Source organism: Verruconis gallopava (assembly GCF_000836295.1).
Source record: "Verruconis gallopava strain CBS 43764 unplaced genomic scaffold supercont1.31, whole genome shotgun sequence".
Taxonomy (NCBI): Eukaryota; Fungi; Ascomycota; class Dothideomycetes; order Venturiales; family Sympoventuriaceae; genus Verruconis; species Verruconis gallopava.
The window spans coordinates 133,208-159,984 of record NW_015622167.1 but is presented as its reverse complement, the minus strand read 5'-3'; the positions used below and the strand labels follow the sequence as shown (position 1 = coordinate 159,984).

The 26,777-nt window shown below is 53.7% G+C and overlaps 7 protein-coding genes across 10 annotated transcripts; 1 reads left to right on the top strand and 6 right to left on the bottom strand.

Annotated features, from left to right (window-relative positions):
- Positions 1-62: 62 nt before the first annotated feature.
- On the bottom strand, positions 63-3,407 carry PV09_07635 (uncharacterized protein; the record flags this gene model as incomplete). Its single annotated transcript, XM_016361425.1, has 4 exons — positions 63-1,060; positions 1,132-1,308; positions 1,361-2,425; positions 2,476-3,407. The coding sequence occupies 4 exons, from the start codon at positions 3,405-3,407 to the stop codon at positions 409-411; spliced, it is 2,826 nt and encodes a 941-aa protein (XP_016210751.1). The 3' UTR covers positions 63-408.
- Positions 3,408-3,601: 194 nt separating this feature from the next.
- On the bottom strand, positions 3,602-4,889 carry PV09_07634 (60S ribosomal protein L23). The gene is made up of 5 exons (XM_016361424.1): positions 4,834-4,889; positions 4,733-4,783; positions 4,558-4,664; positions 4,360-4,499; positions 3,602-4,295 (listed from the first exon to the last, which is right to left on the bottom strand). Exons 1-5 carry the CDS (start codon positions 4,848-4,850, stop codon positions 4,185-4,187), a joined length of 426 nt encoding a protein of 141 aa, XP_016210750.1. The 5' UTR covers positions 4,851-4,889; the 3' UTR covers positions 3,602-4,184.
- Positions 4,890-5,031: 142 nt separating this feature from the next.
- On the top strand, positions 5,032-9,896 carry PV09_07633. Of its 3 annotated transcripts, none has more exons than XM_016361423.1 (5): positions 5,032-5,215; positions 5,285-7,673; positions 7,722-7,865; positions 7,916-8,960; positions 9,016-9,896. In XM_016361423.1, exons 2-5 carry the CDS (start codon positions 5,570-5,572, stop codon positions 9,797-9,799), a joined length of 4,077 nt encoding a protein of 1,358 aa, XP_016210749.1. In that variant the 5' UTR covers positions 5,032-5,215; positions 5,285-5,569; the 3' UTR covers positions 9,800-9,896. The 3 variants fall into 3 exon arrangements, with proteins under 3 accessions (XP_016210749.1, XP_016210748.1, XP_016210747.1); XM_016361422.1 differs by having other exon boundaries at positions 5,266-7,673; XM_016361421.1 differs by having other exon boundaries at positions 5,266-7,865.
- A 530-nt stretch (positions 9,897-10,426) lies between these two features.
- On the bottom strand, positions 10,427-11,897 carry PV09_07632 (uncharacterized protein). Its single transcript, XM_016361420.1, has one exon. The coding sequence runs from the start codon at positions 11,493-11,495 to the stop codon at positions 11,244-11,246; it is 252 nt and encodes an 83-aa protein (XP_016210746.1). The 5' UTR covers positions 11,496-11,897; the 3' UTR covers positions 10,427-11,243.
- A 1,507-nt stretch (positions 11,898-13,404) lies between these two features.
- Positions 13,405-17,410, bottom strand: PV09_07631. Of its 2 annotated transcripts, XM_016361418.1 has the most exons (5): positions 16,966-17,410; positions 16,413-16,820; positions 15,778-16,265; positions 15,307-15,644; positions 13,405-15,207 (listed from the first exon to the last, which is right to left on the bottom strand). In XM_016361418.1, the coding sequence occupies exons 1-5, from the start codon at positions 17,015-17,017 to the stop codon at positions 13,761-13,763; spliced, it is 2,733 nt and encodes a 910-aa protein (XP_016210744.1). In that variant the 5' UTR covers positions 17,018-17,410; the 3' UTR covers positions 13,405-13,760. The 2 variants fall into 2 exon arrangements, with proteins under 2 accessions (XP_016210744.1, XP_016210745.1); XM_016361419.1 differs by having other exon boundaries at positions 15,778-16,820.
- Positions 17,411-19,242: 1,832 nt separating this feature from the next.
- PV09_07630 (uncharacterized protein) lies at positions 19,243-23,072 on the bottom strand (the record flags this gene model as incomplete). The annotated part of the gene is made up of 4 exons (XM_016361417.1): positions 19,243-20,312; positions 20,367-21,621; positions 21,671-22,644; positions 22,703-23,072. The coding sequence occupies 4 exons, from the start codon at positions 23,070-23,072 to the stop codon at positions 19,243-19,245; spliced, it is 3,669 nt and encodes a 1,222-aa protein (XP_016210743.1).
- Positions 23,073-23,435: 363 nt separating this feature from the next.
- On the bottom strand, positions 23,436-26,690 carry PV09_07629 (threonine-tRNA ligase). The gene is made up of 10 exons (XM_016361416.1): positions 25,606-26,690; positions 25,364-25,555; positions 25,187-25,225; positions 25,025-25,134; positions 24,937-24,963; positions 24,827-24,886; positions 24,638-24,779; positions 24,004-24,583; positions 23,891-23,953; positions 23,436-23,838 (listed from the first exon to the last, which is right to left on the bottom strand). The coding sequence occupies exons 1-10, from the start codon at positions 26,424-26,426 to the stop codon at positions 23,629-23,631; spliced, it is 2,244 nt and encodes a 747-aa protein (XP_016210742.1). The 5' UTR covers positions 26,427-26,690; the 3' UTR covers positions 23,436-23,628.
- Positions 26,691-26,777: the final 87 nt, after the last annotated feature.

Below are 26,777 nucleotides of genomic sequence, written 5' to 3'. Positions count from 1 at the left end.
GCTGAAGTATAAGCAGGCGGAACTTCTAGATCGTTTGTCGTGATATGATCCTCCAGGACTCCCATGTTGATCAATTCTTGTCTCACCTCCTCCGCATTCTTCAAGTGTTCGTCGTATGCCATCATACCATCGTCTTCCTTTCTCGTCTCGTCGTATCTTAAGCCAAACGCTTTACATCTTTTCATGAAGAGCACAGAGGTGTTAAATGCGTCTGCCAAATTTGACATTTCGTTGTGATAAATAGCCATTTGATGACCGCACATATAGGCGACGCGCCAGAATTCGTAGAATTCGACCGTATCGAACGTCTCAGCTGCGACGGTAGGTGATGTCGTCCATGAGTCAAAAGCCTTTGTGACATGTTCCGCGATATAAAGAGAAATGCGATTGTCACTTGCCGCCATCGCCTCAATTGCCATTTTGAGCGGCGTAGTTCACAGTTTGAAAACGGTGAATGTAGTAGTCTTGCGAAGCGAGGCGAATTGCGAGAGGCAGAATGGGTGAGGTAAGAGGGCCGTGGCTCGCGTAAACAATTTTGCGCATGCAAAACGTTACAGTCGGGTTCAAAAGATAATAATCTTCTTCATGATCAGGGTCTGGCGAGACAAAGTCGTATTTGATGAGATGTCGGAGCAGATGATCCCATTCCCTGTTGATTGTCGAGTCCTCTAGTGCCACGACTGCTTCCTTAAGATCATTCTCGGTCACCAAGGTTTGCGTTTCTTCGTTCTCATAATCATACGGTTTTCCAGGTAAGCTCCATTCAGGCGTGAAGATACCGTAGTACCACAGGAGTACAAGGTAGAATTTGATGTCTTTCGGTATACGCTCGAAGAAAGTGCTTAATGCGAACATTAGCCGTAGGACATTCATGTTTGCTTCAGGGTTCTTGTCTTCGATATCGTCACGATCCCTAATTACGAGATCGTAAAGCTGCTCGATAAGCGCCACCGAGGCGTTTGCTTCCATATTGTATGGTCCTGCAGTACCGGGATGGTTCGTGTGCAATAGTACAAATACATCTCTTGTTCGTTGCTCGGGATTGAAGGGTAAATTGTACCTAGAACAGAGTCAGTACTTAGTCCTGTCTCTATGCTCCGTAAAATACTCCGTGATCACGCAAGCACGTACACAAAATTTTGTTTAGCTGCCATGAGGCCTTGAGAGCAGTCCAAAATGGCGTCATAAAATTCAGTTATTTCGCGTGATTTCTCTCGCTGGAAGTTGGACTGCCGAATCAAGATGTTGCTTGTGCCTTCGACCCATCTATCCCATTCCGTGATTCCAAACATCTGCTGGACGTCATGACTGCAGTTCGTGTCGGCGCTTGAACAACATAAGAGCATAGATGCAAACTTACTTCTTCAAAGATTTGAGATCAAAAACTGCATTACTTCCTCGGATTCGCTGATCGTTGTACGGGCACTCAAGGACGGCAAAACTCCGACCACCCCTCAACTGCTCTATAAATTCCAGAAAGAGCTTCTTCTGGGTTGCCCACATCTCCTCGTTTCGAGGCGACTTCTCCAGGCTTCTTGGACGCCAATGGTCGATATTTTCAAAGTACAGATAAATTCTATGGTCCCTCAAAAGTTTGATCAGATCTTTGTAGATCCTTGTACGTTTGATATCGCTACTTGTTTTCAAATCATTCAGATACTTCTCTGCGTACGCTTCACCGAGTCCTACTTGCGGAAGTACAGTGGCAAACTGTGCCAGGACACCGTCGAAGCTATCCAGACATTGGCCGAGGTCGATATAGACACTCGTTTCGACGAACTTTGTGAGAGCCCACCAGAAGGTAAGATAGGAGAGGAGCGCGGACTTGCCCACGGACCTTTTACCCGTCAACCACAAGATGTTGGAAGTATCTGGATTTGAAAGTAATTGATTCTCGAGGCGCATCACATCCAGATCTCGGCCAAACAGCCACACGTCCTGGTAGTTGACAGAACCAAATCTACGAGGCGTCTTTTCGGTCGTAGGATAGCAAAATCGTCGAGCGTCTAGTCCGTCTGTATTTCCATTGTCGTAGACAATTAGGCCGACACCCTCGATTGTGTTCCTGACGGGAATGTGATATCGTCCAAGATGATCGATGTCCTGTGACTGCATCGCTTTTCGCGCCACGTGCGCGGCATAGGAAGGGCCTTTACGGTGCAGCAGTAGGATAGACTGATAGAAGGCACTGCTCATTAACATGAGATAGATTTTAGGAAGGCGGAACGGAGCGGAGGCCACGATGGGGATGTTCTCCGCAACGAAGGCAGCGGCCAAGCGAGTGGACGGAGTGGTCGAGTTTATCCTGGCCTCGTTACATGTCAGGAACACAGTACGGACGTCGTGTTTGCAGAGGAGTTCTGCAACTTCATAATCTGGCACGGGATCGTAATCGCCAAAATTTCCGTCGTGGAAATGGAAGAAACTGTCAGATGGTCAATTGACTTTGCTGTGACTCGGATGTTAACCACATACCTTTGTCCGACAGGTAGGTCTATGTGCACCACATTCCAGTATCCTCTCCGCCTACATTGCAAATGCTTTGAAAATGCATCCCATGAGCCTGGCCGACAAACTTCGATATTGACGTGAATGTTCTCGTCAATACCAGAAATCGCGGCGTAGAGTGGTCTGGCAATCATGAAATGACTGTCCTGATCATCCTGATCGTTCGAATCCCTGTTTGAAACAATTAAGATATTGTAACTTGGAGCAGAGTCCTTCACAGAATCTAGCGATATAGAGACTTCAAATTTGTAGACACCTTCATCTCGTCTAGGTCTGCGCGCCGACGAGGGTAGTCTTGTCGCAATTGCCTTTCTCTTCACGTAAATCTCGAAACCGAGCCTTTTCGCACTTTTGACGTCGTATCTGGTGCCCTCGGGCCAAAAGCTTGGATGCTCAAGAATCTCCCACGGAAATTCATACAACGAATCTCTCCTAGATAGGTCGTCTTCGACTTGCACTATGATCGTCGACGCGAGATTCGCCATGTCGCTCACTAGCTTCTCGACAAGCGCGTCGAGCTTAAGAATTTTAACGAATTGCCCGCAGACCGTACGGACTGCAAGAAGAGTCTTCAGAGCCCTTTCTCTGTCAAGAACGTTCCGTCGTGAGAAGTCTTCAATTGTCCATCGGATGTCCTCACTTAATTCCGGGGCCATTATGTCAGACATCTCGATAATGTCCCGGTAGCCAAGCTTCGGGCACGAGATTTCTATAGATCTTGTCCTACCAGTTTGATAAGATGCTTCTACCCGCTTCACAATGATTGTCGGATCCGTGGACGGCTGCGAGGCCAAATTCCACTTGGGACGACCTGATGTGGTCGTGCCGAACTGAACAGGGTTAGCCCGCCCTATATTATGAGGATGAGAGTTCAAATACTTTGCTTTCAACGGTGCCATCTTGACCTGAAGACCTCCAGCGGTCTCGGACCTTGCTCCCGTCTCGGCTTTGATGCGGAAGTGCCTTTAGCAGCTTTCCGAAAGAGTGCATGATGGAATGCTAAGAATGATTTGGGAAAGGAGTGAAAGCAAGACACACAAAGTTGATGTGTCGGGATTCAAGCTATGTCGTAGTTGCATGGATCGACGAGCGAGGACGAATCTGCACGCTATATACTTGCGAACCCAAGCTTTTGCTGAGTCTCCATTAGACCGTAAAGCCATGATCAAACTAATGGCTTCGACCGAAGAGATCACGTTTCTGCCAAGGGCTCAGCATATAACATTTTGGTACGACATGCCATGGCTATATCTAAGGCTGATGATTGGACGTCCAGGTTATGACTACCTTTTCTGAGCGCTTGGTTTGGAGAAATGCCATTCCCAAGTGCATAGGACAGGCCTCTCCCTCTCTCTCTATATATAAATAGAAATCGCGCCTATCATCTCGTAAATATAATCAACCATAGTCGTTGCCAAGTGCAAGCTAAGAAGTTGAAGGGAAAAGCAGGCGAAGGAGGCTATGTCACGTGATATGCTTATTTTCGAAGGCGAGCGGTCAAAATGATACAGCAAATAGGTCGTCTGCAATGAGAATTGACGTCTTGATTTGTCAACCGTTAATCGCCATGAAGCCTGGTATAACTCCGTCTTGTGCAAAGCCCATCGTGAGGCTCGATGTCCGTGAAAGTCTCCTGCTCTTCACCCGCGAGCCTTCCTATTCTCATTCTAGCTCTTTTACATCACAACACCCGAGTTGGAAGCAATACGTGGCCATAGCTCTGCAGCCTCCTTTCCGACTGGACCGGTGATAGCGGAGCCCTTCATTTCACCCTTGGGATTGACAATCTACACTCATGTTAGTTCAGAGTTCGTTTTGACAGCCTTGACGCCTAAGAGTAATGTGACGTACGACGGCGGCGCTGTCCTCGAAGTACAGATATGTGCCGTCTGCTCTCCGCCAGGGTTTGCTCTGTCTGACGATGACGGAAGGCATGACCTTCTTTCTCAGTTCTGGCTTGCCCTTCTTGACTGTTGACATGACCATATCACCTGAGAACCCCTTCAGCATGTTGTACTTGATTGCGCATTCCATCACAGCATGTCTTACCGACACCAGCAGCTGGCAGGCGGTTCAGGCGCGCACCAATACCCTTGACTGAGATGATGTAGATGTTGCGAGCTCCCGAGTTATCGGCACAGTTGACGACGGCGCCGCTATGCGATTATTAGTCCTCAGCTTCCATCTCATCACCAGGCTATCGCGTAAAGCGGAAGATACATACACAGGCAGACCGAGCGTCATCTTGAGCTTGTTACCAGAGGTCGAGCCTCGTCTGGACAGCAATTAGCACTTGACAACGTTTGAGTGATTGCTTGAGCATACCCGCGCTTCGAAGACATTTTTGGTGGCTTGCTTGGACGTACTTAGGTGTGATTGTCGCTTCGTCAAAAAAGTTCGCGATCATTTTCGGGCTTCAGTGTGGGCATGCTTGGCGTTTGTGCCTCAGGCAGAAATTGACCTCGAAGCTCTGTCCAAGTGAAAAATGGGGAACCGACGAACCGTTGATTTCCACCACCAGCACGACAAAAAAAAGGCTTTGTAGAATCTTCACCGGGAAAAAGAATCTAACGAAGGCACGAACCAAATGGATCAGCCTCGTTGCACCAGACAATTTGGTGCTCGGCAACATGTGAACGAGATCCAATGTCGACTCGAGGAGCGCTCGTCGCTAGGTGTAGAATCGTGGAACTAGTTCCACAAGCACGTAAGACAACCTCATATTGGGCAATCAATCAGCTTCTCATTTGTCTTAAGTCTGATCTGTACCGAGCAGTGTAGCTTCTTGCCGTACTCTGCGAGTCCGCCGGCCAGGTGTGGACCGGTTTGCAGCCCTACACGTTGCAGCGGGTTCATGATCTCCGCAGTCGACAGCTGCACGACGCCGTAAAGTTTTGCTATGGCATCTAGCTCATCGCTTCCGTGCAAGTTCTGGGCTGCTCTCATCCTCAGTGAATCTGCCGCGAACAGGCAGAGGGCTTGGTTGGGTGCTGCGTTCCGGTGACGCCTGTTCGATTATCACCATTGCCTGAGAACTACTCTCTTTGACTCGACCCGACGGATGGCTTGGAGCAGGACGGGCTTCTTCGTTCCCACGTTCGCTAGTGCCTTCCATAGCATGCGGCTGCCTTTTTTCCACGAAGGCAAACCAGCGCCTTCCTCAAATGTTGGACGATCGCGCACACTCTCAAGCACGCTCCTTCTCCTTCTCGCCTTCCCTCCTTCTCTCGCGTCTCTCCATGCATCAGCCGAGCACGGCTTTCCGTCTTCTTCTTCTTCTTCTTCTTCTTCTTCTTCTTCTTCTTCTTCTTCTTCTTCTTCTTCTCTCTCTCGCCCGCTCAAATCATCTGGAGCTGTCGGCATCACAGATCCGAGCGACCCATCCTCCTTCTTCTGGTTTCCATACGTTCGTTGTCTCGAAATGAGACGTTCTCTAGCAGCACTGTTCTGCTCAGCCAGTGCTCTGACTCTGGCTGCGAAGCAAGGCGGAGAAGCCAAGTTTGTTGTCACCCAGACCGCCTACGCCACGACTTGGACCACCGTCGTGTCATGTCCATCCGGCAAGACCGATTGCCCCCTGCACCACATGACAACGTCTAGTTCATGCATCACGCAATCGGGTGTTGTCACTGTGACGCAGAGACCCCATAGCTCTGCATCCATCGCAGCATCAACGGTCACCAACGAGGCCATCGACCTACAGAACCCGAGTGGCACAAAGACGGGCACTACCGTCGTGCCGGCAAGTGCGACAGAAAGCAAACCTGCCCCTTCTCCCTCTGGCGTCGAAGCAACACTCGAGCAGGGAGCCGGAGCCGGAGCAGGAGCAGGTCCAACCAGCTCTATTCCGTCAAGTGCAGGTGCGACTGAGAGGTCTTCTCAAATACCGGATGCTTTCTCGTCTTCCACTGATGCTGCGTCATCCTTTCGTCCAGCCAGCAACTCCCCACTGGGTGTGACTCTTGGTCAGAATACAGCACTACTAGGTGCTAGCGACGCGTCAACAAAGGCGAGTAGTCTCAGTGCACTGGGACCGGACACACGTCCATCGGAACCTGCTGGTTCTATTCGTTCCAGCTCTTCTTCGAAAATAGCAACTTCCAGAACTACTTCCTCTACTAGTCGCCTTTCAACTTTTGCACGGACAAGAACATCGGCTACAGAGAGCCCAAACAATGTTGCGCCTGTAACCATAGGGTCTCTTAGAAGTGGTTCCGAAACGGTGAGCGTGACAAGTTCTCGTTTCCCTGGCTCTATTTTCCAGCCGGGGCTAGGCAGTTTCGCTTCTTCTCCGTCAAGCATCGCGCAGGGTGGTACTGCAATTGAGCCAAACGATGGTGTTGGTGATCGCTCGCTCAGCTTTAGCCCAAGTCACGTTGACTCGCAACAACCAAGTTCAGTATCAGCTTCGGACGCTGCCGCTTCTTCTTCTTCTACTCATCCTTTGGGATCTTGGTCAAACGCCCCTGCTGCTAGTCCTACGACCAGTGCCTTGGGAGCTCCATCGATAACACCGTCTACATTTGCCAGCGTACCAAGCTTGTCAGAAAATCCAAGTGTACCATGGGATACAATCTATATGCCGTCAAATTTTTGGAACCGTACTCAGGCTCAAACGATTGGCTGTCCTCAAGGACGAGCTTGCTGTATCAGTCTTCCAGCGTCAACTTATACGTCGCCCCAGATAATATCTTATACACCCCTCAGCACCTACGTTTGGTCACTAACGGGAAAAGGTGATTTTAAAAGTGCTACCACTTGGCAGCTTCCGAATGAAGCTGGTGGCAAGTATACGATGTGCTCCTACCAAAGCAAGCAAATGATGGTTCCGAAGCCAACGGTAATCACCATTCCACCAAAGACACTGACTGCTTTAGCTTTTCGTCCCATCTGTAGTCAACTGCAGGAAACACCAACGACATGGACGATCGATCCTTGCTCTGTGCAAGTTTATTTACCGCCCCGCATCACTGCATCTCTGCAAAAGGGTGAAGTGTGGCAAAACCCCATGCACATGAAAGGAAGTCCATCGGGTGATCCATCCGAAGTTTCCGTCGGTGTATGTGATCCCTCGTCAAAATGGATCATTCAGCCTCAACCAACGCAATCTGTTCGGTGCTCTGCTGTGCCTGTTACTCTAATTCCTAATGCAGATGTCGGTTGCAGTAAGTCTTCACGTGGATGGCTTGCGCAGCTGATATTGATGGTAGTAGCTCAGGGTAACGAAGGTTGTATTGGTATGCCTCCACCAAACGATGCTGGAGATGAAGGAGACTCAAATCTGGACATTGAAACCATCTTTGGATCCTGTAAACCGAAAGGTTCTTCCAATAACGTTGGGCCGTTCTTATCTTCCTGTAAGTCGGTATTTCTATCTCAGTATTTTCTCATATTAATCCCCGCCAAGTGGATTGCACATGTGGGATATTTGGCTGTGACGGTGGCTGTGGAAAGGATGGCTGCGGAGGTCCATGTGGTATCATTGACCAGACTCCTGTAATAGGAGGATTTTTTCACGGCGTTCTTTGCCCACCCAAGTGTTTCCCGCCTTGCGGCCTTGGAGGCAGTGGAGTATGGCCAACGGAGGATCCTACAAAGCCACATCCGTCGTCAAATCCGTCCAGCAACCCGTCGCCATCAACAAAAATGTCTATATCACGTGGAACAAAGTCGCCCAGCTCGACGGAAGTAACTTCGTCCTCTTCTTCATCAAGCTGTTCGGAGTCTACTGCATATATCACATATGTTTCGTGCTCAACTAACACACAAACAACATCCTGCTCGACCTTGAGCTCTCGGACAACGAGTGGCTGTTCTGTACGCGGAAGTGTGACCACCGAATGGTGTTCCATCTCAACAGTCACTGAGCGTACCGTGTATTGTGCGCAATCTTCTTTGTCCGGCAGCTGCGTCTCAACTAGCGCGGTCAGTTCAACTATAGTGTCTGGATGCGACGTCTCAGCGACGGAAACGACTTCCTACGTCTCCGCATGCCCAACGCAACTTGATGGCCTACCTCAAGATCCACAAGAAGTTGGAGATGAATTTGATGAAATTCCGCCAACATTTGGTGGTCCTGATCCCATATGTGATGATTCCAGCGTTACCGATGCCAGCGTACCTTTTGACACAATTCTCAAGCCGCAAATCGAGAACTTTTGCAAAAATCCGGGGGAAGGCATGCTTCTCGATCCGGTAGCGGATGAGAATTGGAATTCAACTTCAACCCTGTACGCTTGGTGGTCATACCAATGCCTCTTTGGCAATAATGAAACTTCGCAGGACGTCCTTGAATTAGTTGTTGTCGCGAATCCCACATGTACATTGTCAAAATTTACAGAACTCGACTGCAAACTTCAGCTCACCAAGGTTTCAGACAAATGCTTCGCTGCTGATGGTTCAAGTGAAAATAGTAGAATCTCCGGAAACGTTTATGATCAGAATTGCTTCGGGTTAGTCCCTGGGTGAACCTTTGTCTCCTGGCAGGCGCTAATATCTCTTGATTAGCTATGGATATAACGTGTATAAGCTGATATCAGCGGGTGATCAGCTCCCCCCTAATTGTATATCATCTTCTGTATCTTCAACCATGGTCACATCTTCTATCAGACCTCCATCCTCTACAACAACCGTTCCATCTGTTGTGACCACGCCTACTCCAGTGTCTACGCCGTCGCCACTCATACCTGTAACTCCTCATTGGTCTAAGCCGGTGTTCGAGGAACTCAACATTTCCTTTGTGTACCAATGGACGAAATCAAACTACAATAAAAACGCAGGTTCTGGCATGGCACAGCTCTACGTTTATAATCTCTATGACGGGCACGGGCCTACGCTGGAACACTGTGATTTCTTCAATGCCAAGCCAGGGGATGCATTCGGCTTCATAGAACAGCCCCTAGATCAAACTTCATCTTGGAAGAAGAAATGGACACTCAAGTACTACATTGATGTTGTTTGGCTGGGGGACCCGCCTCGACCCCAGCCCGACTATATGCCAAATAAGCTACCAGGAAACAAGTTATTGTCTTGGGACAAGCACGCATGCATCAAAGAATGTCAACTGGTGAAGCGTGGGACCGGCCCTGCAGGCGAACTGTGGGGCGTTGAATGCAAGAACCCAGCCAAGGAGTGTGGTGATCAGCCAAGCAACGGTATGAATGTGTGGAGATACGGATGTGGCTACCATAATAGGGAGAGAATGGACTGCGGCTCCGATCACGAGAACTACTTCTCCCCAGTTCTACTCTGCTCTGGTCTTGATCAGCGATCGGGTTGGACTAAAGTGTGAACGAAAGGGTGCAAAAAGGGTTGCTGTCCGAGAGGATAAGGGCGATAAGAGAAGGTCGTTTTCATTCGTAGCTCCACAATTTAAACCTTTGACAGACCACGCTTTGCAGTGCGACTCGTTCATGCACATTATGTCCTCATCGCCCGTGAGACCTGAGAGGAGCAAATCATGGCCGTTGTATTGCAACATGCACGCTGAGCAGCAAAGGAGCCCAACGATGTTTCAAGCAGTGATCGACAACAGACCGCAAGAAAGCCTCCAGACGTTGAGAGGCACGCCATCTACACGAGGACTTTGCTGTGAATGGTCGGATCGGCCGGCATACCGAAAGTGCAGGTTGGGTCTCACGGGACCAGAAAGCTGACAAGCTTGGGATGGCGTATGCGTCTGCGCCAAAGCTCGCGCGTAACGAGATGCCACGTTTGACTTTGATCAAAAAAATGCATTTCAAGATAAGGACGTGTCATTTTGCACTCGAACGGGAGGAGTATCGGTCTGAACGAAGGGAAAAACCGAAGACGGGACGCCCTGTTAGGATCAGACATAAGCTGATGCATCGAGAATAAAAGTGGAGCGCAAATCGAATACCAAGAGCAAAGGAAAAAATCGAGGAGGTATGATGATACACAAAAAAAAAAGAAGAATCGTCAGTTCATTATCATTAGTGCTATAGCATGCAAATGTCTTGGTATCACAATTTCGTATTGTGTTCGTTGATGCTTCCATTCTGTTCTTCGCAAGCCCACTCCTTTCTAACCACGCAGAGGTATACCAGTTCGCGGCTGTCTTCGCGTTTTGTCCAAAGAGCACGTGGGGATTCCTTTCTGTCTCTTGATTGGAAAATCAAAGCAAGGGGGAAAGAGGAGGGGGAAAAGAAAATGCCCAAACATATGTAGGAAGTCTAACGACCCCACGCGTTTTGCGGCAGAGGATTCGGCGTTCTCGCGTGTCTTGACCCCCCACACATGCGTTGGACATATCATCGGTTTGCCCCCTGCTGCTCGTCCTCGAAAACTCCATGCATGAACGCACAGATATTGTCAGGCAACTGGGAGCCCGATCGCATGCAGTTTGCGATGCGTCGAGCGGGGATTGTCGAGCTGGGGCTGACGTTCCGTTCTCTGTCGAACTCGTGGGGGTTTGTTTGGGTGGGAAAGAATTTTTTTTCCTTTAAAAAAAATATAAAAAAAAAGGTCCTGATGCACATGCAGCATCTCCCGGCTCTCGCGTCTGCTATCACGCGCGTGTGGGCACCTCATTGGCGCACGCTTCGTTTCCTTCACTAATAAGTTGCTTCCCCAGCTCTCTTCCAGCGGGCTGGTTTTCCTGGGAAGAGGAAGGGAGGAGGGTGGGGTGTGTTCATTGCCGTTGACCGCCTATTTCGAGAGGGCATGCATCATTGACATTGCCCGGTAAGGGGAAGGGGGGGGGGAGGAGTCGTGGTTTAGAAAGCGTCTTCTGGAATGTAGCTGAAGGGGCGGGAGCTGCTCGATCTTCGCGAGGAGGACGGCGTCGTCACCGGCGTTGATGCAGCCGTTGTTGACGGTGTCAGGCTGGGGGTTTCTATGATCTCCTTGGCAAGCGAGCGGGAAACGGCCTGCTTCAGTTCGAGTAGGTCCTCGTCTTCCGTTTGCTTGATTATGAGGGCTTGCCCGCCCACCAGGTTGGTGATGTAGACCTGTCGAGTGCCGGACATGGCTGTTGGAAGAGTCCTACTGGGTGGTGATGATGGCGTATGTTCTGAGCCGTAGTCGTCTGGATGAGGCTTTGGCACCAGGCACGGGCTAGGCACGGGCTCGGCACGGGGTGACTCGTCCAATATCAAGATGCCTGCAGAGCTAGCGGAGGTGACTATGATCAGATGGACTTGTGCTCGACGTGAAAGGCTCGAGGTGTTGCACGATGCGCCTCGTCGATGGGAAAATCGGTGGACTGGTACGGAAGTGACGGGAGGAAGGGGGCGCTATCCATACTTCTATATACTCTGGCGTCACCTTCCCACAGTCAAACCCCCACAAGGGCATACAGGTCGTCGTGCATTATGCACAACGGTTGGAACGATTTGTCTTAAGCTCCGGTTCAAGACCGCCGAACGGGGACGCAGCTAACGTTAAGGCCGAGAACGCACCGCACAAGGTGGGTCGCTATGGAGGGATTGTTGCCCACGTCGCCACGGAGCGGGCGAATCGCAGCCCGCGCTGAGCCTGCGCGTCATCCACGACGGCAAGGGGATAGGCGATGAGAAACGGAGGAGAGATCGATGTTTGAGCCGTTCACGCCAGCCTGCTCGCTGGCACGTTTCCGCGCCTTTGAAGCGAGACTGCGCAGCCGAGAACAAGACCCATCAAAGACGAAGCGGACGGCGAGGATGGCCGAGCGAGCAGCGTCCAGCGGGTTGCGGAGACTTTGGTCCGGCGCGTTGAACAGCGGACCACAAGCAGAACTGTGGAATGCGTGATCGACATGGCAGAGCACCGGCTGCACGTTGGAACCTCTCGCGAAGGCCTGGTTTGGCTGGAGACGCCAAACGTAATCATGTTCGCCTCGCGCTGTACCTACTCGCGCTCCCTCGGGTCGCTGTTCTACCCAGCCGCCTTTCCGGTGATGTGGAGCACAACGATACGATCTGACAGCGGCACGTACATCTTCTGAGTCACAGTTGAATACCAAAGTTTTTTTTTTTTTTTCTTTTCTTTTTCTCTCTCCCTCTCGAATCATTCGTTCGCCCGCTCGCACCACCCGCTCGCGGCACACATGGACGAGCGCGCGCCTGTCGCCCGGCCTCAGACCGGAGCGAGAGCCGCCCCACGGCGTTTTCGGGAATAAGCCAAAGGCGAAAGGGACGTGTAGTCGCGAGGCAGATTCCCGTCCAACTGGCGTTTCGACTGGCTTTGTATCACGGACAGGCGGTTTGGCGAGCGCGCGTGTGCGTGTGCGTGTGCGTGTGCGTTGGGGTCGGCTCCCTCAAGCACAAGAGACGTCAAACAAGGCCGGACTCTCGCGTTGCGTCGTGCACTGCTTGTGCTTCCGCGACAGCCGTGCTCGCACCCGCCTCGGCGGCCGGAAGGTTCGCTTGCAGCAGACGAGGTGAGAGAGGAAGAGTAAAGATAAGAAGCGGACGGCCGTTGGGAGGAAACGGACCGTGATCGTTCGCGAGAGGTATAGCGAGACAGAGAGAGACAGTAGCGAGAGAGGACACGCTTTACGCGGACTCTCCCTCTCCTCCCGTCGCTCCCACACCAGCGCTCGCTCCTCTCTCCTTTCTCCGGCGTCCTTTTTGCTTGCGTTTTGACGGTGTGCATGCTCCCTCTTTAGCCCCATCGTTCCACGCCGGGACGTTCACGCGGCCAGCAGTTACTCTATTCCTGTGCCCGCAAAGGGGGGGGGGGGGGATAAACCTCTCGTTATGCACGCGCAGCAGCTTTTGCCGCCGTCAACGTCGCTAACAGGAAGGACGTAAAGTACACGAGCGACACGGCTGCCGCTCACCGTTGATGGCGGTCGCTCTCTTCTCGTGGGACCCGCGCCTCTGTTTCGACATCATTCTCTGCAGGACAGGCACGACTCGTCACAGGACCGAATGGATTTCAAAAAAAAAAAAAAAATATTGTTTCAGTTTGTGCACGCCAGTCCGCACACGGGAGGTAAAGATAGAATGAGTTTATGTACAATAAAAAGGCCGTGTAAGAGAATAAGACTTTCATCCAAGATTCGTCATGTACGGTATCACTGAGGTAGTTCGACAAGAACGAAGGGATTGAGATAAGAAAAACAAATGGGGGGGGGTAAAAGCAGAATAAGCGAGGGCAGAGCCGCAGTCACTCAAACGCCGTATCAACTAAACACTCGGGCAGTCGTTTTTTTTTTTCTTCTTTTTGTCGTGCTTCCCCGCTCGCCCTTGGATCGATGGTCGCAAAGACAATCTAGGCTCCCCACGAGTCCCACCCACACCCAGTCTAGGTCAATTGTACTCGCCGGGCACATGGAGGTTGCTGATGCTGGTGTTTGTGTCGTGCCTCAGCACGGCAGGGAAAAGCTTGCCCGTCGGTGTCGCATTCACCGTGCCGTCGCGCGCGGTGTCGTACGCCGTGTGGCTGAGCGCAACCTGGCTCGCCGTCGGGCTCTCCGTGAGCTCCGTGGCCGCCGTGCTTTGAGACACGACGGACATGACTGTGTCGGACTGGCCGCCTCCGCTCGCACTCGCGGGCGAGTACAGTGCCTGTTCGGTCACGCCGGCCCCCGCTGTGGTCGTCACAGGCAGGGGGAGTAGAGAGCGAGAGAGAGAGTCCGGTTCCGCAGCTCCTGGTGACTTGCCCGTGTCTGCGACGCCGACATTCTGCGCGGTAGCTTCGGCCTGTCTTTGAGCAGCCTCCTCCCTCTTGGTGCGCCAGTGCTCCTCCGCGCCGACCGCTCCGGCACCCATGACCGCACCCGCAGCCGCGGGAGCGACCCAATTTGCGTGGCCAGATGGGTAGCCCTCCATTCGGGGCTGGTTAACCTCCCCAGAAAGGTCTTGCGAAGTGGGTGGCGCGGGGCCGGTGATGATGGGGACGTTGGAGGCCGTGCTCGTCGCCACGTACGGCGCCGTCACCAGGTTCGTGGGCGTGTTCTGATACGCGGCCGTGTTCTCGTACGTTGGCTGTGGCTCAGCCTGCTCTCTCCTCACCGTTGCTGCCGCCATCGGATAAGCCGTCGATGCAGTTGGATACGTCGCCGTCGCCGTAGTAGAATCCGCCGTCTCAGGCCGCGGCCCGCCGGCCAAGCTGCCTAGATCGTGACGAGGTTGTTCGCCGGGACCGTGGCCGTGTGAGTCGCGTTGCTGCTGCTGGTCCGCACCCGCCGAGGAGCTCCCGCTACTGTGAGAAAGAGTGGCCTGTAAGTGACGGTTGATATTGAGATCCGACGGAAATCGCCCACCTGGTTCTGGCCTCTTCCGGGGCTGCTGCGCGCCAGCCTCAGCTGACTTGACAACACCATCGCGCTCGACCGACGATCCTCCGTCCTGCGCCGACGCCATTGCGCTGAACGGCACCTCGTCCGCCTCGTCCTCATCCAGGGCGCTGTCGCCGCTGACGGAGCTGGGGCGGTGCTGGCTGCCAGCACTGAAGCTACGCGCGTGCTTGCGCACGAACGCGTTGCGCTCTTCGCCCGTCTTCTCGGTGAGGGCGCGGATGTCGTCGTACCACGCGAGCATGGTTTCGTACGTTTCGGCGCGGAACACCCAGGAGTGGCCTCTATGCATGGAACCTGTCTGCCGGCCCTTGAGCATGAACTTGTGCGAGCTGGATCCGGGTTGCGAGTGCGAGCCCAGCTTCTGGTCGGCGAGTAGCAGCGACATGACGGGCGACTGAGAGTAGATGTGGTCCGCTGACTTGAATTCGTGGAGGTGCGTCGGCGACAGCACGTACCTAAACGATTCCAATTCGTAAGCATGGCGAGACTTTTTTTTTTTTTTTTTTTTTTGCGGTAGGGAGGGAAACCGCATGTTTAGAAAAACGACGACGTACCATCCCGGCGTGTAGCTTTTCAGATACTTGCTCTTTCGCTCGAGCATGCCTGCGCGGACCTCTGCCGCGGCGGGATGCATCTTACCGGGGTATTGGATGTCTTCGATCTTGCGTAGCGGCGTGTCAGGGCTGATGAAGTGGGGGTCAGAGTCGATAAAATGCCTCCATTCGAGGTCCTTTGGCAAGGTGACCGGGCCAGACCGCAGCGCGTCGACGGTGTTGTAGGCCTCGTCCGCCTCGCGCTTCATGATGGTTGCGAGCGCGTTGTACGCCTTCTGAACCTCGCCTACAACGATTGACTCGAGCTCGCGACCGGAGCCCTCGAGGTTCAGATATGCCTAGAGAAAGAAAATTGGCCATTGAGCGACACGTCGTCTACACACACACACACACACACACAAACACACACACGTAGGAAACCAAAGGCGAAGGGCCGAAAGGAAAGGGAGGGGAGCAAAGGAGACGACTTACTCTATGCAGATAGTTCTCCTCGTCGAGCTGGCGCTCGATTTGCCTGTCGACGCCTAGTCGGATGATGTAAGGATCCTCCTTACCAACGAGCGCATTCGGATCGCGATCGACAATGCTCAGGGCCTCCTGCAGGCCATTGACGGCCCTGCGAGTGTGCTCGCGCTCCTTGTCGACCGAGTTCTTGAAGTCGCCGGCCAGGGACTTGATCTCCTTGATCTTCTGACCCAGGTCGGCACGCAGGCCGGACAGCTGCGTTATCACGTCGTCCTCAATCTCGCGCGCCTTGTTGGCCTCGGCAACGGCCTGGCGGTGGTAGTCACGCAGAATGCGGTTCGCGTCGTTGAGGCCGCCCTCGGACATGAATATGGAGGGTGGTTGGGTGTTGTTGATGACATTGGCGACCTTGAGCAGCGCCTTGGACCGCTGCTCGTACGAGTTCTGCACCTCCTTGAAATAGGCGACCAGGTCCTTGAGGAACTTGCGCCATGCTGCGAGTACTGTCAGCGGCCGATCTTTGCATGACCTTCGTCCAGCTCGTCATCGTTGCGGCGGCAGGACGCTTATTTTCTTTCCCTCCTGGTATCTTCGCGGCCCCTCATTTGTTTTGCGAATGCGACGGCCGTATAGCAACGTACCTTGGAATCGATTTGCTAGAATCTCAGTCGGGCTTCCCGTCGTGGGCACAGGGCAGTAGAACACGCTGTTGTAGTCTTCGCCCAGCGGTGCGTTGGGGTCTTCGATCTGCACGCCCTTTATGCTGCCCGCTGCCAGGCTCTTCCTGCTGCCGCTCCTCTTCAAGCTGGAGCGCCGGCTGAGGGTATTGGTCTTCTTGGTGAGCGTGTTGCTCCTCGACACGCCGCCGGCGCGCGAGCTGCCGGAGGCGGTGCGGTGCAGGCCTGCGCCTTCGAGCTGTTGGATGGTCGGCCCGGTGCCGTCGATGTCGTCGCCAGGTACGTACGAGTAGGCAGCGCTCGTGGGCCGCACACCGCCCGTTGCGTTGGCTAGGGGCGAAGGCTCGCTAGCCTTGCCGGTCGTGATGCCGTCTGCTCCAGCCGTCAGCTTAGCACGTTTACTACGTCATGGTACGGAGCTCCGGCCAGACGCCGCGGCGGCGAGAGCTCAACGGCAGACGGAGATGCAAGGCCACGAAGCCAATTGCAGCGCCGAGGATGCTTGGATCTTGCTTACTGTTGAGAGCATCGTACGTGCCGTAGTTGGGCGTCTGCGAGCGCGCTGCCATCTGGGAACGCTGTGGGCGCGCAGTCGGGCACAGCTCAGGCGGGTCGGCGGCGCTGCTACGCACCACAACAGGGGCGGACGAATTGCCGGCGTGAGCGCTCGGTTGACGCAGCTTACGTCAGCGCAGTGGAGGAGGCGGCGGCGAGAAGACGAGGGCGGCGTCGCAGGCAGAAGCAGGAGACGGGAACAAGAGGAGAGGACGGCACGATGCGGAAGGGAACGGGAGTCGCAGGCGGAGCGAGCACAAGCGCTGTGTGGAAAGCGTCGGGCGAGGACCGACAGGCAGCGAGGTGAATAGGGGGGGCGGGGAGTGGAGAGAGGAAAAGCGACGGGCGCGGGGAGGTCTCGCTGCGGGCTACGTTAAATGGATCATCGACGGGATTCGGTTGGCATGACGAAGCTGGAGGTTGCGGCGGGTGATGATGACGACGATGACGCTGACGATGATGCGCGCGCCCACCCAGACAGCCGGACACACGCACAACCACGCTCCGCACGCATGTGGCTGCGTCGCACGCCCGCTGCGTCGCTAGGAGGCGAACGAACCGGCATCGACCATCGACGACGCCGCCGGCTCGGCTGGCCCAGACGCAGATTGCACGCGCGCAGCCGGCTCGCGAAGCACAATGACGTAGCCGGCACAGGCAGACAGGCACGAGCAGCCCGCACGGCGCCCCCGACTCGCCTCCAGCCCGCCGCCGGCTCCACCAGTCGCCGTCTCCGCACCGCTCCAGCCCTCACCCTCAACCCGCCGCACGCCCGCGAGTCGGCCCGATGACGGTCTTGTGCTACAGGCAGCGGCCTGTCTCGTCCCAGGACGAGCTGCGGATCAGACCAGGCCAACCTGCGTTCGATCTCTAGCGCGGCTCCGCGCCCGAATCTGTCTTAAAGCTGTCCGTACCGAGCAAGTCTACTCTGTGCCCTGTTTTCGCCCCTCTTCCTTTTTCTGCTCCCTCCCTCCCTCTCTCTCTCTCTCTCTCGTTTCGGGCTCATCTGCCCTGCGGGCGCCAACGGGGCCATGACGTTGGGTCAGAGGCAGACCAGCCTGGCTCGGCAGCGCGAGGACGTCGAGGTCGAAGACGAAGACGACGACTGTCTGTTCGCCCAAAAGGGCCACGCACCGCGGCACTGCGCTTCCTGCAGACTGGGCATCCAAGCCTGGGCGGCACCGAGCGTGCACCTTTTGCGAGGGCAGCCAGATGGGTGGCGACGCGCACACGGCGCTTTGCACTGCCTTCCCCTTGTGCGCGACGCTTCCACGGCATTTCGTCGCCCATGACGACGGGGCGACGATCGAGGGCGAACTCCGCACGCGGGGATGGTTGCTCATCCCGGCACCTCGATCTCGACGTGATGTGCCGCGCGCATTCGAACGGGCGCCGTTTCTGGACGCGAGACTCAAAAAAGCCACCCCGGGTTGGACGTGCCCAGGACGTGCCCAAAACGGGCCGTCGATCGCCTTCACCGTACTTCCGTCGTTTGCGGACTGCTCGACTTGGTGTCCACGACGTCGTCCTCGTCCTCGGCCTTGTTGTACAGGACGTTGGCGTCGCTGCTGCTACTGCTACTGCTGCTGCTTCCGACTGCTCATACACACACTAACAAACATGTGCACTAAACCCGTATGCGACGAACGCGACAGAGAGAGAGAGAGAGAGAGTGTGTGTGTGTGTGTCTGAGTGCGCGTTTGCAAACGCCGATCAATCATGGGCATAATTTGACTCTCGCACGTGAGGACGCGAACACAACGGACACAGCAATCGTATAAGTTGAGTTCAGTTAGCCCCGGCATTGCTGACTAAAGAAAGGGCGACATCAAAAAGCAACTCTCCGCTTTGCCGTTGCCATCGTATGCGCCGGGTAACCGGAGCAAATATACCATCACGATCTCACACATTGCTAAAAACACGTCATTGGCGATTGGCATCATGCGTAATTTTCAGACAATATTCCAATTTGATTCGTCGTCAAGAGTCGCGTGCTCTTTCGTAATAGTTCAATCCCTCTCCGGCTCTGTGGTCTCATCCTCTGTCTTTCTTATCTTGCCTCCCGCAGTCACCGTCTTCCGCTGGGGGAGTTGCCCAATGGTCTTTCCCGTACTCTTGGTCATCGTCTCTTTCGTAGTCTAGTCTCTGTTGTAGTCTCTCGTCGTACATTGTGCTCTTACAGTCTTCCTCTCCTTCGTCATCTTCCGCCTTTTTCTCCAATCAGGCCTACCAAACGACTTCACACAGCAGGCAGCCTCCCTCCGTACCAGTTTGCAATCTCCTCGAGGCACACTCCCGCAGCAACATATCCAAAGCTGCACATTGTCCCCTTCCTCTTCCGGCCTCCGCCATCCTCCAGCGCCACAGTCAGGCACGCCAAGCTGCGCGGCACGCTCTCTGCGTTGCCATCCTCGCCATCGCCGCGGATCTGCTCGCGCACATACGCCAAATCGCGCCTGACCCGCTCCCGCATCTCCATAGCCCGCTCGCGCAGTCGCTGGTCGCACACTGAGCCGAGCACCGCACCCGTCACCACCTCCAGCTCGTGCAGCGATTGCGCCGTGTGCACGGTACACTGCTTCGCCACGTCGTGCACGCACCCCTCGTACATCTCCCGCACCTCTCGCGCAGCCTGAAGATGCTGCTCATAAGCGATTCCAACCGTGGCCCGCTTTGCGTACTTCAGCACCGCCAGCAGCACGGATTCGCCCCTGTGCTTGCCCGCCGTCTGCGACTGCAGCTCCTTGTAGAAGCCCTGCTCGTCCACCATCCGGTACAGTTTGCCAAGGATCCGGGTGCTCTTGTAGTACCGTGTCTTGCGCTCGTTTGGATCTAACGCCGCGACCGGATCCTCGAGTGCCGCTCGCTCACCTCCGTATTGGTTGTTGGGGTCCTTCGCGTCGTCAAACGCAATCGCCAGCGGGTCCTGCGCCTTTTCTATCTTGACTTTGGGACTGGGCGCCATGAAGTCGGGTCGCCACGTCTTGTCGATGCGAGGCATGCTCTTCATGTTGGCGACGACGCCTGTCTTAGGATAGTCGAGCGCTGTCGAGATGAGCTCGCAAATGCCGACGCAGTCCTTGGCCCGCGTACCCCCGTCCGTCCTGTCCGACAAGGCCAGGAGATGGTTGGCCAGTATCCCGACGTTGTTGTTCTTCATGAAGTCCACAAAGTGCTTTGTGATATCCCCCGTGACGATTTCACGGCCAACGTCCACAGGCCTTGGGCGAGCGTATTCGGCCGGCCGGGCCACCGTCCGAGGCAAGATTCGCGGGTCCCAAAAAACGTCGTACAAGTCGCCGTCCAGGTCTGAGATGCGTTAGCTTCGAGCTGGACTCGCAGACGTGGACAAAATCCACTCACCACCTCCGCCCAGCTGGCTGGGAAGGTCCCGGTCGCCGTGTTGAGAGAAGATGACGCAGTTGTACAGTTTCCTTAGCGGCGAGTCCAAAGGCACATCCACTGCTTTTGCCAACTGTACGTCGCCTGGGTGGATCGTCGGTGAGCGAGTTACCGCGACCAGGCCAGTGTGGATCACTCGAACATCATCGTCGTCGATCCAGGCCACGTGGATCTCGCCTTCCTTCAGCAGTCCCGTCTCGTCCATGATGCCCATCAGCTTGACCCCTTTTCGCACACGTATCCGACCTTTGTACTTCATAGCGCGCAGCCGACAGAAGGCTGCCATCTCCACAACCGCGCACAACGTCCTGTCCTTGCGTAGATCGATGCCAATCTGCTTCATGCGTCTTAGCAAGTCCGGAAAGCCGGCCGAAGTCCCGACCTGCTCGTCTTCCAGCAGCCTCGCTGCTGCCTCAACGGTTCTGATCGAGAGGCGGAGCCGCTCCAACTCTTCCTCGGCCAGCTGGAGGAAGCCCTCGTGCGGCACGTCCAGGTCCTCGAGCACTTTTATGAGACCCCTGTTGAGGCTTAGGGGTCGCACTTTGTCCGCCATTCCGCAGATCTCCAGGTTGTGCGTGTCGTCGTCGGGCGTCTGAAACTTGCGCATCGATGGTCTTACACGGAGCTGACTCTCCCCCAGGTTCGGGTCGACCGAAAGGACGCCCTTGCAGCCTCGAAAGCGGATCTGGAAGACGGTCGGAGGCACGCGCATCACGTGAGAGTCGTACTTGAGGAAAATCTCGTAGGCCAGGTCCTCGGACAGTGTGCCACACCCGTCGCTGAAGACACGGCCGTTGCGCTCCACGTCTGGTATCTCGACCTCGGCCGCCGCTCGGACGGTGAGGAAATTGCTCGTGTCCGTGAATGCTTGCCCGATCCGAGCGGCGCATTTGGCCGGAGATCGAAAATGCGAGAAGTCGCCCAGTCTTCTGATAGCTTCTTTCGGAGTGAGGACGTCGCCGTGCTTGGAGAGGGGAAATGGAGACATGAACCAGGCCGTGTGCGAGCGAAGCGACGACTGGGAGAACCCGAGAAACTCGAAGCTCTTGCCGCACAGCGGGATGCTGTTGTCGAGCACCTGCTGAAACTTTTCGTATACGAGATCGTTGGCAACGTCGAAGCGGAACTGCAACGGGTCGCCATCCTCGTCGCTGAATGTGACGCGCATGAAGTTGTCCGTGTGGCCCTGGTAGCTGCGAAGCACGCGGTTGATGACCTGGAGCACTATAAGCACAGCCTCAAAAACAAAGTACAGGTGAACCTACCTCAGGATCCGGTCCGTCTAGATACACGCCTGCTGGAGTGAGCGATACGTGGTGGATTAGTGCCAGATTGTCGTTTTTCTTGATCGACCAGTAAGTCGGCGAGTTTGTCAGACTCCCATACATCAGCTTTTGAAGCAGTCCCTCGACGGCTTGTTGCTTTAACTCGACGTACGGCGTCTGTGGTCCCGGCCACGGAAGGTCACGATCTAATTGGCGCAGCGCCTCAGCAACATGTATGTTGCTGCGACCCTTGGCCAGTGCTTGCTTAGCAATTCCTATAATTTCGTTGCATATCGTATGGGGCGGCAGATGGCCGTTCAGAGCTAGCTTCATGGCCTGAAATTTGACGACGAATGGGAGTTGACTCTTTGACAGCTGCTGGTCGAGGATCGCCAGCGAATCATTGTATTTTGCTTTTGAAACGACAGTTTTGACTCTGGTGCGCATCGTGGCCAGCCTATTGGGCATGTGCTCGATGAGCTTTCGGATCGTGTGTATCGACTTTGATGTTTGCAGAACCAATTCATACGTAAGACATGTACCGGCAACCTTACCGTGCGCTGGGTCAAGCATTGAGATCCGCATCTTGTTGCGTGAGTTTTGGTTCTTGGACGACAGGAACGACATGAGCACGTCCATTTCGTTCCTCGAGAACATCCTGGGCGCATATTTGCAGGTGATAAGTATGCTGTCTTCATCCCCTCTTTGCGTGTAAATCATGTCGATGAAGTCCCATTCAAAGTCGATGCGGCGAACCCACAACCTCGGTGAAGTCGCTTGACTAAGGACAACGACTATGGCGCGATGGCCTACTAAAATTTTGCCAGGCTGGCTGCTGCTATACTCCGACACGAAGACGGGAGAACCAGTCTTCTCATACCACCAATAACCACAGCGGATGGTGCTTATCAGGAATGTCTTCTCACCTTCTGGTAGTTGCAACTGCTGCTGAGGCTGATTGTCGAGGTCCAAAGCTGCTCATATCATTGTAAACCAAACGCTTTCATAATCCATTTTGCCGTCCTCACTTACACTTCATTTGATCAGCCAAATCGGGCTTCCTGGAAGCATCCGCCACGGCCCTAGCGATGAACTCGTGATCTCGAATCGTCGCTCCGCCGTCTTGTATCTTATGGCGCTCAAAGACAAAGGGAAATCGCGAAATACTCATCTTCACGGGCCGCTGCTCCATGGCGGCCAGAAATCTCTCGCCTTTCGGCGTGCTTGCAATGTGTAGACTCGCGACACCCTTATCGCTCGGCTTTTGAAGCTCATAATCGCCGGCCAGAATACCGTAAGCGGCTAGGTGCGGCTCGAGATAACTGCGTAGAACCGCCTCTCCGAATTGCGCGGGGACTCGTCGAACGAAGATGACGAGTCCGTTGTCGTTCGTGTCCCCCATTCGAAAGGAGATATCCGCTCTTCTGGCAGGCGTTTAGTGCGTCAGGTCTTTTGACAATGACTGCTAAGACTATGTGAAAGTGCGTCTGGAGCGTTTGAAGGCAGATTGTGATGCGGACGGTCCGCTTTTTCTGACCGCGGAAACGCGTTGCTGAAATATACGCGACAGCTGGCGCTGTGAGCTTCACAGCATGGGCGACTGGGCTGGCCAGCGTGTTGAGGGCCTCAAACCTGCATACAGCTTACGCAGGTTGACCTGCTTCAATCGAATTGCATTGCGTTGTTACTGGGCATGGCAGCTCTGCAATCGACCAATGACATGGGGTTGGCAAAACATAACGGCTGGCTCGTGATACTCGAACTCTTTGTTAAGAGACTCGCAGCAGGATCTGGCTACAACGTCGGATTTTCACGTTTGCTATCACTTTGTCTGTAGTAAATTCTGTGGCGGAAAATGCCGGTTCTAATGCCTCTTTGTTACCATCATATCTCCGTTGAATCATTGCGCGTGCTGCATATGCCCAGTTTAAAAATGCCTTTTCTACGCACCGTAAGACTTAAATCATCTTATTTTCGAATCGTCTCTCATCTCTAAGGCTCTTTAACTTTGCAATCGCATCCTTTAGCGGCACCAGCTCGCCCATCTTCTGGGTTTCAGGATCGTCACGGTTGCGGATGTTGACAGTGCCAGAGTCGCGCTCCTGAGCACCGAGAACGAAGATAAAGTTGTACAGAGCAAGCTGGCCAGTACGAATCTTCTTTTGCAGCTGTTTCTACTTAGTTGCGAAGCATGGTACCACGTCTGACAGAGACACTCACTGTGTTTCCGCTAAGGTCAGCGTCTGCATGGAAGCCTTGAGCTCGCAGTTCCTTTTGCACCGTCTAGAATTTCTGTCAGCGCCTTCTTCATCGTCAGGCCATTGTCTCCGTACCTCGCAATATTCATTGACAGCAGGAGCTACAGGAACAATCAGAACCTGCCTGGGTGAAAGCCAGAAAGGCCATCGTCCTGCAGTATGCTCAGTCAAGATCGAAATGAAGCGCTCTAAGCTGCCGTAGATAGCACGGTGCAGCATGACTGGCCTGGCGAAACCCGGTTTCGGCGCACCCTCTGCACGAGGCACACTAGCATCTACTGTAGCCGCCTCAGCAGTCATGTACTCAAGCTGGAATCGTTGTGGCAGCTGGAAGTCAAGCTGGATGGTGGCGCACTGATGCTCTCTTCGTAAAGCATCAGCAATGGTGATGTCGATCTTAGGCCCATAGAATGCGCCATCGCCAGGATTGAGCTCCCACTTGCCCTCGCCCATGAACTCGTCTAGAGCCTGCTTCAGACGTGACTCCGCTCGGTCCCAATCAGCAATTTCACCCAAAAACTTCTCTGGGCGGGTAGAGAGCTTCATCTTAAATGAGAACCCAAACTTGCCGTACACAGTGGCCAGGAAATCAAACAATCCGGACAGCTCCTCAGTGATCTGATCTTGAGTACAGAAAATATGAGTATCGTCTTGTCTGTTGCCGCTTTAGCATCTGTGCAGATACAGAATCAATGTTATGTAGACCTACTGGAACCTTCGAACCCTTGTCAGCCCGCTAAGTGCGCCAGAAGCCTCATTACGGTGTAGCACACCGAAATCTGCCATGCGAATTGGTAATTCCCTATAGCTACGTTCGCGGTGACCAAAGATCAAGCAATGAGAAGGGCAGTCTGATGGGATCAGCAATCAGCGACAAGAAAATTAGGATGATACTGACTCATAGGTTTCAATGCCCATGTCTGTTTCTCAATCTCCATGGTGAACATGTCATCCTTGTCTAACGGCTTGTCAGCGCGTACTGCAAAAACTGAAGCGGTTGAGACTGACAATGATCCCAATGACCACTCTGCCGCCCTAGGATTATATTAGCAAGTTTTTTTTTTCGGATCAGCCCTCAGGCAGCTTGTGTCCTTACACAAATCAGCGTTGAACAAGTTTGGTGTCTGCACTTCTTGATAACCACGCTTCCAATACTCCTCCCGGATATAGGAAAGTAGATTGTTGTAGATAACCATACCCTTCGGCCTATTTAGAATTAGAAAGAGAATGCTAATATAGAGTGCGAGCTGATACATACATGAAGAAGCATGAACCTGGTGACATCTGGTGGAAGAACCTAGTACATGTTAGCCTCAGGGCTCACTTAAAATGGTTCGCCCCTTCTGGTGCTGCCAGAATTGGCCCATAAGAATCTATTACTCTGGAAAGCAGGTCAGTACATTTCACTGTGAAAGTTGGCATTTGGACATACCACCATAGCTCCTGTTCTGTGCCGATCTTGCGATGATCACGCTTAGCGGCTTCCTCGAGATAATGAAGATGGTCTGCCATCAACTGCTTGTCTGGAAACGAAATTCCATAGATGCGCTGCAAAGTGTCATTCGCTGCGTCGCCAAGGAAGTACGACGCGCTGCTCTTCATAATCTTGAAGGTCTTGATACGACCGCTTCATGAACCGTTAGTGTGACACCTGAGGAATTGAAGAGAGACACTGACGTGTGTGGGATGTGAGGACCACGGCATAGATCAATGAACGGTCCATTTCTGTAGATGGTAGTGCTGGTACCGTCCGGAATCTTGTCATTAATGATGTGTTGCTTGTACTTGTTGTACGCGAATAGCTTGAGCAGGTTTTCTTTCGAAACTTCCAAACGTTCGAAGACTTGCTTTTCCTTGATCGCCTTGTTTGCAATATTCTCCAAGGGTTTCCAGTCACTCTCATACACCGGCGCAGCGTCAGGTAGACGCATTTCGTAGTAAAAGCCTCCCTCCTCAAGCGGAGGACCAATGCACAGGTCACAACCCCAGCGTCTCTCGGAACACTCACCCAGGACGTGTGCAGATGAATGCCAGTACACCATCTTCGCCTCGTCGTCGTCGAAGTTCAGGAATTCAAGGGTGCAGGATTTTTCAAGGACACGCTCAAAGTCCCACAATTGACCGTCCACGCGTGCGATGAAATTGTTCTCGTACACGCTCTTTGCAATACTGCGAGCTATTTCACCCGGGGTGGTCTTCCAGGCTTCACCCATGCGAGTGCTGCCGTCCCGGAGGGTAATGGTGATCGGGTCATGTGGTTTCTTCGCCAAAGACTCCAAGTACTCCTGCTTCAACGACTCGTACAGATCAAGTCTGTCCTGGATGTATTTCGGGGGTGGCTGAAGTTCTTCAGACTGCGCTGGACCAGCACCAGCCTTCTTCTCCTTCTTTTTGCCCTGACCAGCTTGTTGCTGCTTTTGCTTAGACTGACCGGTGAGGTTGAGGTTTTCAAGTCCCTCTTTCGCAGCCTCGACGGCTTGCTTCACAGTTTCAGCCATATTGATGTGGTTCTCGGAATTTGAATATGTCAGAAAGTAGGATTTTTCCCAGTTTATGCACGTCAGTTACAAGCTCGAACTGTTGGTATTGTCGAGCCCAGAATCATTCGCCAGGGATGAGTAAGTGGGACCAGGAGTCACGACAGAGTTCGCCCGGACCGCTCCGACTCACAGAGTATCGTATACTGAGCCAATGCAAGCGCAAACACAAGAAAATGACGTCCTTGAGTGCAACCACCTGTGAGTCAAGTGGTGTTCTGGAATGAGTATCAGAATGCGACAGGGATTGTGAACGTGTGGTCTTGGCAGCCGTGGACCTGGTCCGAGCTCAAAAAGCTCCAGCAAAATTTC

Bases quoted from the DNA above. Each gene is read 5' to 3' on its own strand.
- PV09_07634 (XM_016361424.1), bottom strand. The intron at 4,500-4,557 runs GTAAGACATGCT...AGGGGTTCTCAG, and splicing joins CCTGCCAGCTGCTGGTGTCG to GTGATATGGTCATGTCAACA. The intron at 4,296-4,359 runs GTACGTCACATT...ACATGAGTGTAG, and splicing joins TCGAGGACAGCGCCGCCGTC to ATTGTCAATCCCAAGGGTGA.
- PV09_07633 (XM_016361421.1), top strand. From the start codon at position 5,570: ATGGCTTGGAGCAGGACGGGCTTCTTCGTTCCCACGTTCGCTAGTGCC. The intron at 7,866-7,915 runs GTAAGTCGGTAT...ATCCCCGCCAAG, and splicing joins TGGGCCGTTCTTATCTTCCT to TGGATTGCACATGTGGGATA. The intron at 8,961-9,015 runs GTTAGTCCCTGG...TCTCTTGATTAG, and splicing joins TATGATCAGAATTGCTTCGG to CTATGGATATAACGTGTATA.
- PV09_07632 (XM_016361420.1), bottom strand. From the start codon at position 11,495: ATGTCCGGCACTCGACAGGTCTACATCACCAACCTGGTGGGCGGGCAA.
- PV09_07631 (XM_016361418.1), bottom strand. From the start codon at position 17,017: ATGGCAGCGCGCTCGCAGACGCCCAACTACGGCACGTACGATGCTCTC. The intron at 16,821-16,965 runs GTAAGCAAGATC...CGGCTGGAGCAG, and splicing joins CACGTACGATGCTCTCAACA to ACGGCATCACGACCGGCAAG. The intron at 15,645-15,777 runs GTAAGTCGTCTC...TTCTTTCTCTAG, and splicing joins AGGAGAACTATCTGCATAGA to GCATATCTGAACCTCGAGGG.
- PV09_07629 (XM_016361416.1), bottom strand. From the start codon at position 26,426: ATGGCTGAAACTGTGAAGCAAGCCGTCGAGGCTGCGAAAGAGGGACTT. The intron at 25,226-25,363 runs GTGGTATGTCCA...AACATGTACTAG, and splicing joins GGCACAGAACAGGAGCTATG to GTTCTTCCACCAGATGTCAC. The intron at 24,887-24,936 runs GTCAGTCTCAAC...ACAAGCCGTTAG, and splicing joins GAGTGGTCATTGGGATCATT to ACAAGGATGACATGTTCACC.